Below are 13,623 nucleotides of genomic sequence, written 5' to 3' on the forward strand. Positions count from 1 at the left end.
AACCCCAGCGTAGGGGGACCTGAGAGGCAAAAAATAAAAAAATAAATTAAAAAAAATTATGCTGCTGATATCTTCATTTGGAAAATGTTCGTTCCTGATGATTCCTGTGTTATACATCTTTCCACTGGCATTTTTAACACTGACTTGGGCATTTGATATGAAGCATATTGTTAATGCTGGTTTTGTTATTTGGTATGAAGTGATTTTATTGTCTGGTTCCTGTGCCTCAATTTCCCTTATCGTTTTCTGATCATCTGGACCTATAAATAATAATCACTTTAGTACGTTCACGTATGTGTAATTGGGTCAATTCTGAAAGATGTAATGGCTCTTCGGGTTCATTTCTCATGAACCCAAGTACGGTTGACTGTACTTTCCCAAGGCAGGTCTCCCCTTTCCGCTCCTAGGTTCTTGATAACTACACAGAGATGATCTATGCGTGCAGGGGTCTTTTCAGGGACTCTGGATTTTAGAGTGTTCCCTTCCCATTCCTCGCCCAAGGTAACATCTACGATCCAGTACACAGTACAAGCGCGGATGGCTGAATCAAACGTTTCGGGAAATAATACTACCTGATATTTCTTTATTTCACAGAAAACTGAATCTAACCACACGCACCTGTACGCCTTCCACGTAGGAACCAGCTAGATTGGTTTTACGAACCACTAACGGGTGTTTAAAGGCAGGCTCCTCTAGCAATCTTCACTGCAGCTAAGTCTGTCACAACCCTTCCAGAAAGCGGCGCTTGTGGCTTGCCAAGCCGCCGCTCGCTGGAGGACGCGGGGTTCTCTGCGGGATAGCAGCGCGGAACGCCACACCACGCGACGCGCGACTCGGTGGATGATGCAGGACTCGACCCATTTCCCTGCCCTCCCGCTTCCTCGACGCCAGTCCCGCCTCCTGAATCTTTTCCTGGCGAATTTTAATTTCTCCTCCGCCAAGCGGGCAGAGCGCCGAAAGATCGATGCTGCCTCCACGCCCCGAGAGCCGCCATCTTTTTTTTTTGGGGCAGGGGAGGGGGGAATGGCAGGAGAAATACGTGTAGGTGCAGCACAAGCTCAACGGGATGCTGACTGGGTTTAGTTTCTTCTTTTCCCAGCACGGTTGGACCAGACCGGCAGAATCCACCAAGGCCCTCTCTCTGACTACCTCTCCGGAATGAGGTCTCAGCCCCCGTGCGACACAACCCCGTTTTCTGTCCCACAGTGAGTGCAGCGCGGCGGCGCGGTATCCGTGCGCGCCTCCGCGCGCCCTCTGCTGTCAGTTGCCCCGCGCGTTCCCGCCGGCGCGCGCGCCGCTCCCCACACGCCCGCGCCCCTCCCCCGCCCGCCGGGCTCTCGGCGCAGGCTCGCTTGTTTGTTTCTGCAGGAGCCCAAGGAGAGGCCGAAGCCGAGACGATGCCTGGGAAGCTGAAGGTGAAAATCGTGGCCGGGCGCCATTTGCCAGTGATGGACCGTGCTAGTGACCTGACTGATGCCTTCGTGGAGGTTGGTGCAAGGTCTTGCCCCTCAAAATCCAGAGAACGCCAAGCCCAGTGAAGGATCTACCCACCTGCTCCCAACCCCTCAGCCCATTCCCTTTCCACTGCCCTGCTGTCTGTCGTGCTTGTCCAGACCTCCCAAGAGGGATGTCCGCCGAGGCCGAAGCCCATGTGATGGGTGCATGGCTGGCCGCACTCCGCGGTACGCCCCGCCGCGCGGAGAGGTTCTTACTGCTCTGCATGCCGGGTGACCCTAATGTCTAGGCTCACAACAGGCCACCTGCCAGTCAGCACAGATCCCGAGGCGTGGCCGCGCGGCCACGGAAACACAAGCACGTCCTTCTCTAGGGGAAGGATGACTTTTGATGCCTGTGTGATGGACCTCTGCGTGAGAATGTACATACAGCCCTTTATGGGCATTCCGAGTCCTACAATGTAGGATATCCACCTTTAGCCTGACATTTTCAGAACCATCAGTGTAAGTTCCAAACACAACTGGAACACTTTCTCTCTTGTATAGTCTGGTAGGTCCAATGAGCTGTTTCAAGTGTAAATTTAGTGCCTTGAGGTAGGAAGTCATTAAGTGCTATGGATTTAAATTACAAAATTGCTTTTTAAATCTAATGATTAGTTTAAAAGTCATGCAAATTAGTGCAGGCGTACAGCCTGGAAAGTAATAAACCAGAGGCTGAAAGAAGCCAAGAAAATATTGCAATAAAAGTCGACATGATGAGCCAAAGGATTACAGCAATAATAGTTTAGGCTATTAATGCTTAAAGTTAATAGATACATGATAATATACAGCCTGATTTCATCTCAATATAAAATATTTTTTGTATTCCTTAAATGTTCTCTCACCACTGTAGTTTACCTCTACTTGTCATGGTAATTCTTAATCCCAACTTCATATTCATTTGAAAAAATTCTGTATGCTTTTGCCTAGATGTTAGGTAATAGGGATACACAGATAACCAAAGCATACTTTTCCCACACATTTTAGTAACTAATAGGTAACATGAATTGTATTTCATTATTGCCATATCTGTGCTAAGTACTTTTTAATTATTATCCCATATTACAGTTGAGGTAACTGAGGCCCAGGGATGATAATATATTGTATAAGATTACTTAGCTTGTAAATCTCCATAGCCTGGCAATCATTTCTCCTAACTACTACTACTAACTACTACTTGCCTCTCCAGGCAAGATGAAGAGTGTTAAATTCAAATATGGCAACTTAATTCTGTCTCTGAAGGTTTAGGAAAACTTGTAAGGAACTGACATTTGAAGCAACACTTGAATTGGGCCTTGAGGGACACCCAGAATTTTTACTGTACAGAAGGAATACAAAGACAAGAATTTGATACCTGGTATATTCAGGGAACCATCTTAATTTGAGATGTGTCTGGAATAAAAGGGGTATGTGAGTTTGAGGGTTTGAGGCTGGGCTGGTAGATTTGAGTCAAATCTAATTTCTAATGTGTTTTTCCTTTATAAATAGGCAGTGGTAAGCCAGGGGAGCTTTTTCAGTGGAAATAAAAGATTCTATTTGTATTAGGTTGTTTCTTTTGGGGATTACCTGAATTTATTGATTTATTATTTATGGTGCTGGGATGAAACCCAGGGCCTCGTGCATGCTAGGCAAGTGCTATGTCACAGAGCTCTATTCCTAGCCTGATAGGTCCTTGATGTACTGGACTGATGTGAAGCAGGAAAAGCAGTTAAGAAGATGGTAAAATTGTCAAGGCAATATGTGGAAATGGGAATAGATTAGTAAAGATTTGAGAATATTTTTGAGATTAAAATTCTTAGGCTTTGAAAACTGGATTTTGCTGGGGGGGGGATCAGGTTCAAGGGTGACTCATTAATTTCATTGTTCAATAAATAGTTGTTGAGTGTCAGCAATTTGCTAGTTCCTGTGATCCTTACTGGTCTAGTTGATATATGACAGTGAACAAGACAGACTTTGTTCTTGCTTTTAAGGGACTTATTTTTGTGACCGAGACAGACATTTAAAAAGCAAAGAAATTATTAAATATATGATTATAAACTGTGGTGAGTACCGTAAAGAAAACAATAAAAAGGGAATAATAGGGAACATTTACCTTAGGTTGAATAAAATCAGTCTGAGTGTCAAGCAAGCAAAGACCGATTGAATGAAAAGGAGCCAACCGCTCAGGGAGTGCTTGTGTGTAAGCATAAGCATAAGGCAAGGGGACAGAAGAGAAGCTGGAAAAGGAGGAAAAAAGAGTCTCAGTAGAGGGAGGACGCTGAGGAGACTGGTGTGTTGTAGGAAGTGAAGGAGCATGTTTATGGCAGTCATGTTGTGAGTAAAGGGGAGAATGGTATAAGATAAAGTTGGAAAGTTGGTCAAGTAGCCATGATTAGGATTTGGAATTTTATTTTCTTTTGTGGTACTAGGAAGTGAACCAGGGGCACTCTACCACATTTCTAGCCCTTTTATTTTTTATTTTGATAGAATCTCACTAAGTTGCAGAGGCCTTGAACTTGTGATCCTTTTGCCTAGCTTCAGAGTTGCTGAAATTACAGACCTATGCCACACACCAGGCTTGGAATTTTATTGTAATTTCAATCAGAAGCAGTTAAGCGAGCCTTTTTTTGCTATGTAGGGAATGGAATGAAGGGAAAACAGTGGAGGCAGGCACCTTGCTGTGAGATTCTGAAATAGTTCAAATAACAAGTAGTGAGGGCCAAGGTAATGTTTTGGTAGTGGAGAGAAGTGGATAAATTCCAGATATATTTTGAAAGTAGACTAGAGAATTTGTTGATAGATTGGAGTCATGGAGGAAGGAAAGGAAGATTGAAATATGATTCCTAGCTTTCTGTAGTCAGTGGGGTAATATTTTGAGATGCTACAGGGATGATAGAGACATATTGGAGATAATCAGTTTCCATTTGGGCATGTTAGAATGAGATTGTCTTTAGGACCTTTCTTTGTGATTGTAAAGGAGGCAATTGGATTTGTTACTCTGGTATTCTAAAGAGAGGTCCTGGTTAAAAGTGTTTCTCAACCTTTGAGACTTAGTACCCCCTTAATATAATAGATATTTTGATGTCTACTCTTAATATTCTGGCATGATTTTCATAGCTAATATAATTTATCTGTGCTCATAATAAAAAATCAATGCAGTGCTTCGATCATAGTATGACAGAGAAATAAAGGTTTTTTTTAATGATTTCAATATTGAAATATTTGTCCATAAGCATAATAGAAAACAGGAAGTAATCAGATTGAGTCAGGGGATATTTATTGAACCCTTGTATGCATCAGACACTGTAGTGGGCAGTAAATAAAGTGAAAACTACTTTGCTCACAGAACTTACCTTTTCGTGGGACGGGAAAGTACATAAAAAATATAAGTAAAAGATGCAGTATGCTAGATGGTAAGAGTGTGCCCTGGAGAAAATAGAGCTGGAACATTCGATGGAGATTGCCTTACCTATGTGTAAAATCAAATGACTGCCCTTCGTGGAGTGAGGCAGAGGTGTAGTTCTGGCATCTCATAAATCTTCGTTGCTATTGGTTATCTGATTTTCCAAAATATTCAACTCATGGAGAAGAACCAGAGTTGTCTTTTGATTATATGATGGCTTTAGTTTCTAAAACTATACTTTGATCTGTAAAACTGAGTTAAGTTCTAGGTAGATTTCTTAGTCATGTGCCTATCTGGTGGGACATTTAAATGTCATGACATGGGACAAATCTTCATTGTTGTGACTTTTGCCTTGTAGGACTCCTACTATCTCTAGTCCTTTCTCATTAGCTACTACTATTGTTTCCCCCCAAACACTACTAGAATTTCTAAAGCTTTCTTAGAAGTTGATTCTTTTCCTTTTGGCAAACTTCTAACTCTTAGGGAAGAGAAAAGTGAGATGGATCCTTGAAAAAAATATCAAGAGGTATATTAGAGGATGACTAGAGAAAGGAAGCTGAGATTGTCAGGCAGTGGGTGGGCAGGGGGCAAGGTGGGGGGAGAAAAATAAGGAAGTAAGTCCTAAAAGGCCAGAGGAAGTTTCTAGAAAGAAGAAATACTCATCTGTCAGATGGCACTGAGAAATCAAATAAGAGAACATAGAAATCATTGGATTGGACAATATAGAGGTTGTTATTGATCTTGATGAAAGACTTGATGAGGATGAAGCCCACACTGTAATGAGTTAGAACTAAAGTATGTAAGAAATGAGGAAATAGAAATAACAGGAGTAGGCAACTGTTTCAAGAAATATGGGTATGAAGGGATAAATAAAAAATACTGTGGTACCTAAGTATGTAGGTTTTAGATATTTTAAAACTTGTTAGAAAATACTAGAACATATTTGTGCTATATAATAGGAATAACCCAGCAGAAAGGGGGAAATTAAAGCAGGAAAAAGGGGATAAAAAAGGATTACCACATAATAAGGGGATAAATTTTGTAATATAGGCTATAAGTAATATAAGCTCACAGGAAAGGAAGATAATGAATCCTAGGCTGGCTCTCTCTCTCTCTCTCTCTCTCTCTCTCTCTCTCTCTCTCTCTCTCTCTCTTTTTTTCTGAAGAGGGAATCTTCCTGTGTTGCCTAGGCTGCCCTAAACTTCTGGGCTTAAGTGATTCTCCCTCCTCAGTCTTCCAGGCTACAGATACATGCCACCAGGCCTGGCTAGTTAAAAGAAATCTTTATGCTGGGACTGTAGGATGGTAAAATTTCCATAGGCAGAGAGAAAAAGGAGCATTTTCAGGTGAATAGGATGAGCCTGGTAAAAGCAAAAGGAGGGAGAGAGCACATGTAATTGAAAGAAGGGTTCTGTCAAATAGAAGTGGAAATAAAAGCAGTTAAAGGGGATACAGAGTGCTGAGTAGTCTGATAATCAGAGTAAGAAGATTGTGTAATAGAAGCTTTCTTAGCCAACTTCCATTGACTGACTCATTGCAGTCTTCAGTGCTCTGCATGTCTTCCATCAAGCATATTCTTAGATTCCCCCCATATCATTAGACTACTCTAAAGAGAGTGTGCCCCCATAAGTTGGCTGATATACTTCACCCAGAGGTGGTTGTGTTTATTCCCAAATCTGTTTATGTCACTTGTTCCCAAATCTGTTTATATCAACTGTTGTTATTGTAATTAATTTAAACCTTATATAAATTGGTAGAATTCAGTTAATAAGGCTATGTAAAGACTTATAGAAATAGTCTATAAAAATTGATGTTGAATTAGGTGGAGAAAAGATTATGAAAAATATAAGATGCCACCCCCATCTAGCGTGGGAGGCTGAACTAAAGTCACTCGTGTGAACTTGGGGTGACACAAAATACCATACAGACACAAAATACCTTTTATATGAGTTTCAGGATGTCTTCCTTGTCTCCCGGGTTCAGGCCCCCCAAAATGGGGCAAGAGAAGGTCACCAGAGGCTGATGAGAGAGCAAGAGAGAGGGCACGCATGTTTGCAAGTGGGCTTTTATTTGGCCAGGGTGGGGGGGTGGATGCTGTTTCTTTTATTTTCTATCCAAAAAAGGCAGAAGGGGTAGGATTACAAAGGAACAGGTGAGTGTAACTCAACCCCAGGGGTGACACCTACACCTGGACCCATGCCTTGTTATCTGATCTGGGGTAACTGCCCAAGTTACTTCGGACTTATAGTCCTTAAAGTCGTGTTCATCCAGGGCGGTCCCACTATAGGATACTTTATTATTATTTTTTTACAAGTGATTTAAAATTCTGTCACTTTACAAACCCAAACCAGAAAGCACAGATACATGAATGTGGTTTATGCAAAAAAAGATATAGAAATCTAAACAGTGGACCTGTACTCAAAGAAGAGGCCTTTGCTTGTGTTAAAAGGCAGGAATGAATGTTTACAATTTTATATTAACATGTTTCAGCTTGTATTACAATTTTATTATATTATTATTTGGTACAGAGGATTGAACCCGGGGTGCTTAACCACTGAGCCACATCCCTAGCCCTTATTTATTTATTTATTAGTTGTAGTTGGACATAATACTTTTATTTATTTATTTATTTATTTATTTGTGTGGTGCTGAGGATCAAACCCAGGGCCTTGCACAAGCTAGGCGAGTGCTCTACCACTGAGCCACAACCCTAGCCCCATTATTTATTTATTTTTTTAAAAAATATTTTTTAGTTGTAGTTGGACACAATACTTTTATTTTATTTATTTATTTTTATGTGGTGCTCAGGATTGAACCCAGGGCCTCGCACTTGCTATGCAAGCGCTCTACCGCTAAGCCAGAACCTCAGCCCCCCTTTATTATTTTTAAAAAATTTTTTGTAGTTATAGATGAACGAATACCTTTACTTTGTTTTATTTTTATGTGGTGCTAAGGTTCACACATGCAAGGCAAGTGCTCTGCCACTGAGCTGTAGCCCCAGACTCCCTGCCCTTTTTTAATTTTTCATTTTGATACAGGGTCTTGCTGGGTTGCTGAGACTGGCTTTGAACTTGCTATCCTCCTACCTCAGCCTCCCAAGCCACTGGATTACAGATGTGTGCCACTGTGCCTGGCTTGTAGTGTTTTTTAATGATTTTCTGGTTTAATCGAGTTGTTTGAGTAACTGGTTAAGTACTGGTACTGGTTGATTGAGAATTTTTACTCTTTATGAATGTGAGGAGTTTGGGGAGCCAGTGAAGACCACTAGTACTTAAAGATGATTCTTGCAGGAATCTCTAGGAAGAGTAAATTGGGGTTCTGAACGAGGGAATAATTAATGAAATGTATCTCTATTAATGTGCATGTTACAAACTGTTTGGCTAAACTATGTTGTTATTTTGTGTTTATCTAGGAGCTTTTGAAGGAATACTCAGAGGAAAAGAAATTAATATTTAATGAATATTTTCTCTGTATCAAACATTTTGCTAGGTCTCTACATGCATTATCTCATATAATGCTCCCAGCAATCCTGCTTTTCAGAGGAGAAAGTAGATTTAAATAACAGGTTAAATAACTTTCTCAAGGTAATTTAGCTAATGAGTGGGAAAAGAGAATGCCTTACTTTACTGGTGGAATCTCCATTAAAATTCCTGATGTTCTTTAACAAAGTTGGAAGACATTTAATTACTGAGTAATAAAATATCCTTTGAATTGAATAAGGCTAAATGAACTGTGATTCTCCTTTACTAGTAGAAAAAAATCATCACATTTTGGCAGAATGCATACTCTAGACTTTTTCTTTTTCTGAAATCTTGTTTTTTGTTTGTTTGATGTAGTTTGGGAACTATCAGATCTTTATCTAGAATGCACTGTTGTAAAAAAAGTTCAATATAGCAGAGCTATGGTGAGGAACAAAAGAGGGTGCTGAACTTAAAACATGATTTGCTTTTTTGATGAATCAAACCCTTAAGTGTATTTATTTAGCATTTTAACGTTTTTATAATCGTAACAACATTTTACTTCAAAAGTTTTAGGTAAATTAAACAATAATTTATCCCAATAAAATATATGAGATGTTCCTTAATTTATGATGGGATCTTATTTCAAAAAACCCATGGTAAATTGAAAGTATTATAAATTAAAAGTGTGCATTTAATACACTTAAACTACTAAATATCAGGGTTGGGGATGCAGCTCAGTAGTGGGTCACACATGCCAGACCCTGGTTTAATCCTCAGCACCACAAAACAAAACAACAACAACAAAAAAAACCAATGACCAACCATTGTATCTTAGTCTAGCTTACCTTAAATGTGTTCAGAACACTTATATTAGCCTGTAATTGGGCAAAATTATCTAACAAAAAGCCTATTTTATGGTAAAATGTTGGATATCTCATGTAATATATTGAATGCTGTACTGAAAGTGAAAAGCAGAGTGGCTGTATGGGTATGCTTTTGCACCATTGCGAGGTTAAAAAATTCTAAATCAAGATTAAAAACAATGGAATATTCTAAGTTTGGAGACTGGCTGTATTTCCTTCATGCCTTGAGTATTGAAATATAATGAAAATTAGATTAGTGAGTAAGCAAAAACCTCTCCCTAAGTTTCTTTTCCCCTGTTGAGTTTCATTTCTTTAACATTGTGATTTGAAAAGAAAAAAATTATGTAATACATGAATACTTCCCATTAAAAAGCATTTGAACACTCAGAAATATAATTTGGAAATTCTTATTTCTTTCTCACTACATATACTATATTCCTTATACTGTATCAGTCCTTTCTTCAGGGAGAATTGCTGTTTTTTCTTTGGCTTGTGTTCGTATACCCTCCCTCTTCTCATTTATTTATTTATTTAGTGCCAGGAATTGAACCCAGGGGCACTCAGCCCCTGAGCCACATCTCCAATTCTTTTTATTTTTTATTTTGAGACAGGGTCACGCTGATCTGCTTAGGGACTTACTAAGGTCCGAGGCTGACTTGAACTCAAGATCTTCCTGATTTAGCCTCCTAAGCCGCTAGGATTACAGGCTTGCACCACTTCAAGCCCTTCCTCTTCTTTAAAAAAATTTACTTTTATATGCATATCACCTTTTTAGAAAGAGATGTAATTAAACTTTACTTATTTTTCTGCTTGTTTTATCCCCTTTTCTGTCATTTATATCTTACTATGACAGTATATATAGTCAACTCCATTTTTTAGTGGGGATGCATATGATTTATTTAATTACTTTCTTTTTGAATGACTTTTTAAGTTTTTATATTTTGGGGGAGGACAATTTCTGTGGAAGTACTTCTCTAAGTTAAATTCTTGGAATTGGACCTGGAATTATATAATTTGATTAGAATAATGTTATTGCCATTTGAATTTTTAATTTCCAATATTTTGGATTTTAAAATAATACATTAAAAATAGGTAATACATATTTATGGTTCATAATTCAAAAGATAAAAAATGGGTCAACTTTCATTTTTACTGCCTTTACTTTAACCAACCCATTAATCTCTTATGTCATCGTTAAATTTTCTTATAAGTCCTTCTAGAAATAATCTATATACTTTAATGTTTTTCATTTTTCTCTCCCCAAAGAATGCTATATGCACCATTCTGCAGTATAAAGTTTTTGTTTGTTTGTTGTTTGTTTATTGAACTGAGGGCTTTTGGCATGCTAGAGAAGCAGCCTACCATTGAGCTAGCTACATCCCCAGTTCTATTTTATTTTGACCTCTGTTTCTTATCAGTGTGTAGGGAGCTGTTTTATTCTTCTATTTAGTACTTCATTTTGTGGCCAGGCTGTGGTTAACTCAGTCATTTCCAAATTAATAAATATTTAGATTGTTTCCAATATTTTGCTACTATAATGCTGATATGTATTATGCACCTCTTAAGCTCCCAAGAAATAGAATTGGGAGCTTAAAAGACATGGATTTTAAAATTTTGGTATATGTTAAATGGTTCTCTGTACAGACTTCTAAATTATACTTGCATCAGAAAATTATGAGAGAGCCTCATCAACATTGTTTTCAAACCATTTGATCTTTGCCAGCCTAAATAAAAATGTTTTAATTTCCATATCTCTACAATGATGTTGGTTATCTTATTTGTGGCAGGAGGTTCGAATTGGGGGTGGTTCCTGGGAACTGAACCCAGGGGCACTTTACCACTGAGCTACATCCCTAGCCCTCAATTCTTTTTGTTTTTTATTTTGGAGACAGGGCCTGACTAGGTTGCCCAGACTGGTCTCAAATTTGTGATCCTCTTGCCCTAGCCTCAATATGCTGGGAATATAGGTTGAGCCACCACAACCTGCTCTTATTTGTCTTTGGCTTCATGATTTTTTTTTTTTTTTTTTGGTGGTGCTGGGGATTGAATCTAGGGCCTTGTGCATGTGAGGCAAGTACTCTACCAAATGAACTATATCCCTGGCCCTGGCTTCATGATATTCTTTACTATGCAAGAAACTGCTATTTTTATGTGCTCTTTTTAATTCTTTTATACCCCTAATTAAACTGCTTATGTGCCAAATGGTTTATATCATGATAATTCAAACTAAATGATAAAATAATAAAAATATTCAGAGAAGAAAAATAATTGGAGTTTTAGATATTTTGCTTTTGGAAATTTTTTGGACCAATTAATATCAGCAATTATAATTTTTACCTGATTGAACCAGCATTTACAAAGCATATACACTGTACCAAACTGCTGTGACCAAAGTGAATAATCCTTAGTGTATTTTGAGATTAGGAAAAATAATTGATGATAACTGAAGGAATCAGGGAAAGAGTTTGAAGAGATCAAATGTTGAAAAGGGAGGCAAGTGAAGAAGTAATTGTCTGTTTTGCTCTTCAGCTTCTTGACCACTTCCAAATCTGGTCTGAGATTTCACAATCACCATTCTTTTTTTTTTTTTTTCAAGAGAGAGAGAGAAAATTTTAATATTTATTTTTAGTTTTCTGTGGACACAACATCTTTGTATGTGGTGCTGAGGATTGAACCTGGGCTGCACGCATGCCAAGCGAGCGCGCTGCCGCTTGAGCCACATCCCCAGCCCAATCACCATTCTTTGTTGGAAACAAATCCCAGGGATTTTAGCTTACTTTTATTCCTTCTTTATTTCCTTATTTACTTATTTTTGGGTCTTTGGGTTTCAGTGCTTGCCAAGATTGTCTATGAAATAAGATAAGTCTCCTTACTCAACCCCTTTCATTGTCCCTGAAGATAGGAACATAAAACATAATAGTTTATTGCCTATAATACTGTGTGAGTACAGATAAGGGGTTAAGAAAATAACAAATATGAGTAAGTTAGAAAATACAAAGAAATATTACTAAATTTTTCTAATAATGGGCTGTGCTTCTGGATTCCCTTGCTGAGAAAAGAGGATAGTGAGCTGGTCTTTACCTCTTGATTTTATTTTAGCATGTCATCTCTCCTTAAGATTTTTCTCCTGTTTGGGGGTGAGGACCTTATTTATGCAAAGAAACTGCTTTACTACTGAGCAGTCAGTCTAGGACTTTCCTCTTTCTTTTCTTTTTCTTTCTTTTTTTTTTTTTTTTTTTTTTGTGGTGCTGGGAATTGAACACAAGCTCTTGTGCATGCATGCACAATCACAACTGAGCTAATTCTCCAGCCCAGGACTGTCCTCTTTCATCTGAGCATGTTTAGTGATCGTACTAACCCCTTCCTCCATGCCAATAAAATGATCTATGATTTATGTTTTAAATTTTCCTGTGCAGCTAGCTGGTCAAGCAGAGCAATGGAAATTAGGTGAATCTGCAAGCACCTTGTCAGAGCATACCTTTTTCCTCTTGGCTTAGGGGATAGTTGGCTTTTTTCCCCTCCATGCTTAATTTTTCTCCCCTTGCTTGGCTGACATTAACATTTACTTTTTTCCACATTTCTGATGTCTATTCACATTTCTGAATGGTTTCTTATTTGTATTTAGGTAAAATTTGGTAATACCACCTTTAAAACAGATGTATACCTCAAGTCACTCAATCCACAGTGGAACTCAGAATGGTTTAAGTTTGAGGTAAGTACTTAAATGCCCATGTTTTTTGAGTATATATTTTTTTAAGTGACTCTTTTCCTTTAGGAATGATAAAAGTATCTTTCATTTCAGGCATAGTAGATTTTCTACAGTGTAAGAATATTTCTATTTCTGCCTCACTAGGAACACTGAGTTTTTAAAAAAGTTTTTAAAAAAACACTGAGTTTTTACCTTAAGAAAATATAGTATATGGTAATGCAGATGGAAAAAAAAGCCTTAAAGTGCATTATTTTATTATTATTATTATTATTATTTTTGGATTTTAGCATATACAAAGAAGTACTTATGAACAACATACACAATATTTTTTTTGTGCCATTTTAGCCATTTTAAAGTATACAATTCAGTAGCGTTAATTACGTGCCCAGTATTGTACAACCACCACCACTATTTCCAAAATACTTTTATACCCTGAATAGGAATTCTGTGCCTACTAAGCAGTAACTCGCTAGTTCCTTTTCCTCAGACTTTAGTAACTTATCTATATTCTTTTTGAATTAGCTTATGTTAGACTCTTCATTTAAGTGGAATCATAATATTTGTCCCTTTTTATTTGGTTTTTTCATTTCCTTATGTTTTCAAGGATCATTCACATTGTGGCAGATAGCAGAATCTTATTTTTTTAAAGCTAATATTTCACTGTATTTGTGAATTTTGTTTATTATTTTTTTTGCAGTGCTGGGGATTGAACCCA

At 38.1% G+C, this 13,623-nt stretch overlaps 1 protein-coding gene across 10 annotated transcripts in view; it reads left to right on the forward strand.

Moving 5' to 3' along the window:
• Positions 1 to 1,025: 1,025 nt before the first annotated feature.
• C2cd5 (C2 calcium dependent domain containing 5) overlaps positions 1,026 to 13,623 on the forward strand; it is a 99,320-nt gene continuing 86,722 nt past the window's right edge. For 9 of the 10 annotated variants that reach the window (XM_026392309.2, XM_026392312.2, XM_026392314.2 and 6 more), the window contains exons 1-3: positions 1,026 to 1,205; positions 1,369 to 1,487; positions 12,825 to 12,911. In XM_026392309.2, the coding sequence (XP_026248094.1) occupies positions 1,398 to 1,487; positions 12,825 to 12,911 (177 nt within the window). In that variant the 5' untranslated portion in view covers positions 1,026 to 1,205; positions 1,369 to 1,397. Of the gene's footprint in view, positions 1,206 to 1,327; positions 1,488 to 12,824; positions 12,912 to 13,623 lie in introns of those variants that run through there. The other variant, XM_026392310.2, reaches the window with a different exon arrangement.

Source organism: Urocitellus parryii, chromosome 5 (genome assembly GCF_045843805.1).
Source record: "Urocitellus parryii isolate mUroPar1 chromosome 5, mUroPar1.hap1, whole genome shotgun sequence".
In the NCBI taxonomy this organism is placed as follows: Eukaryota; Metazoa; Chordata; class Mammalia; order Rodentia; family Sciuridae; genus Urocitellus; species Urocitellus parryii.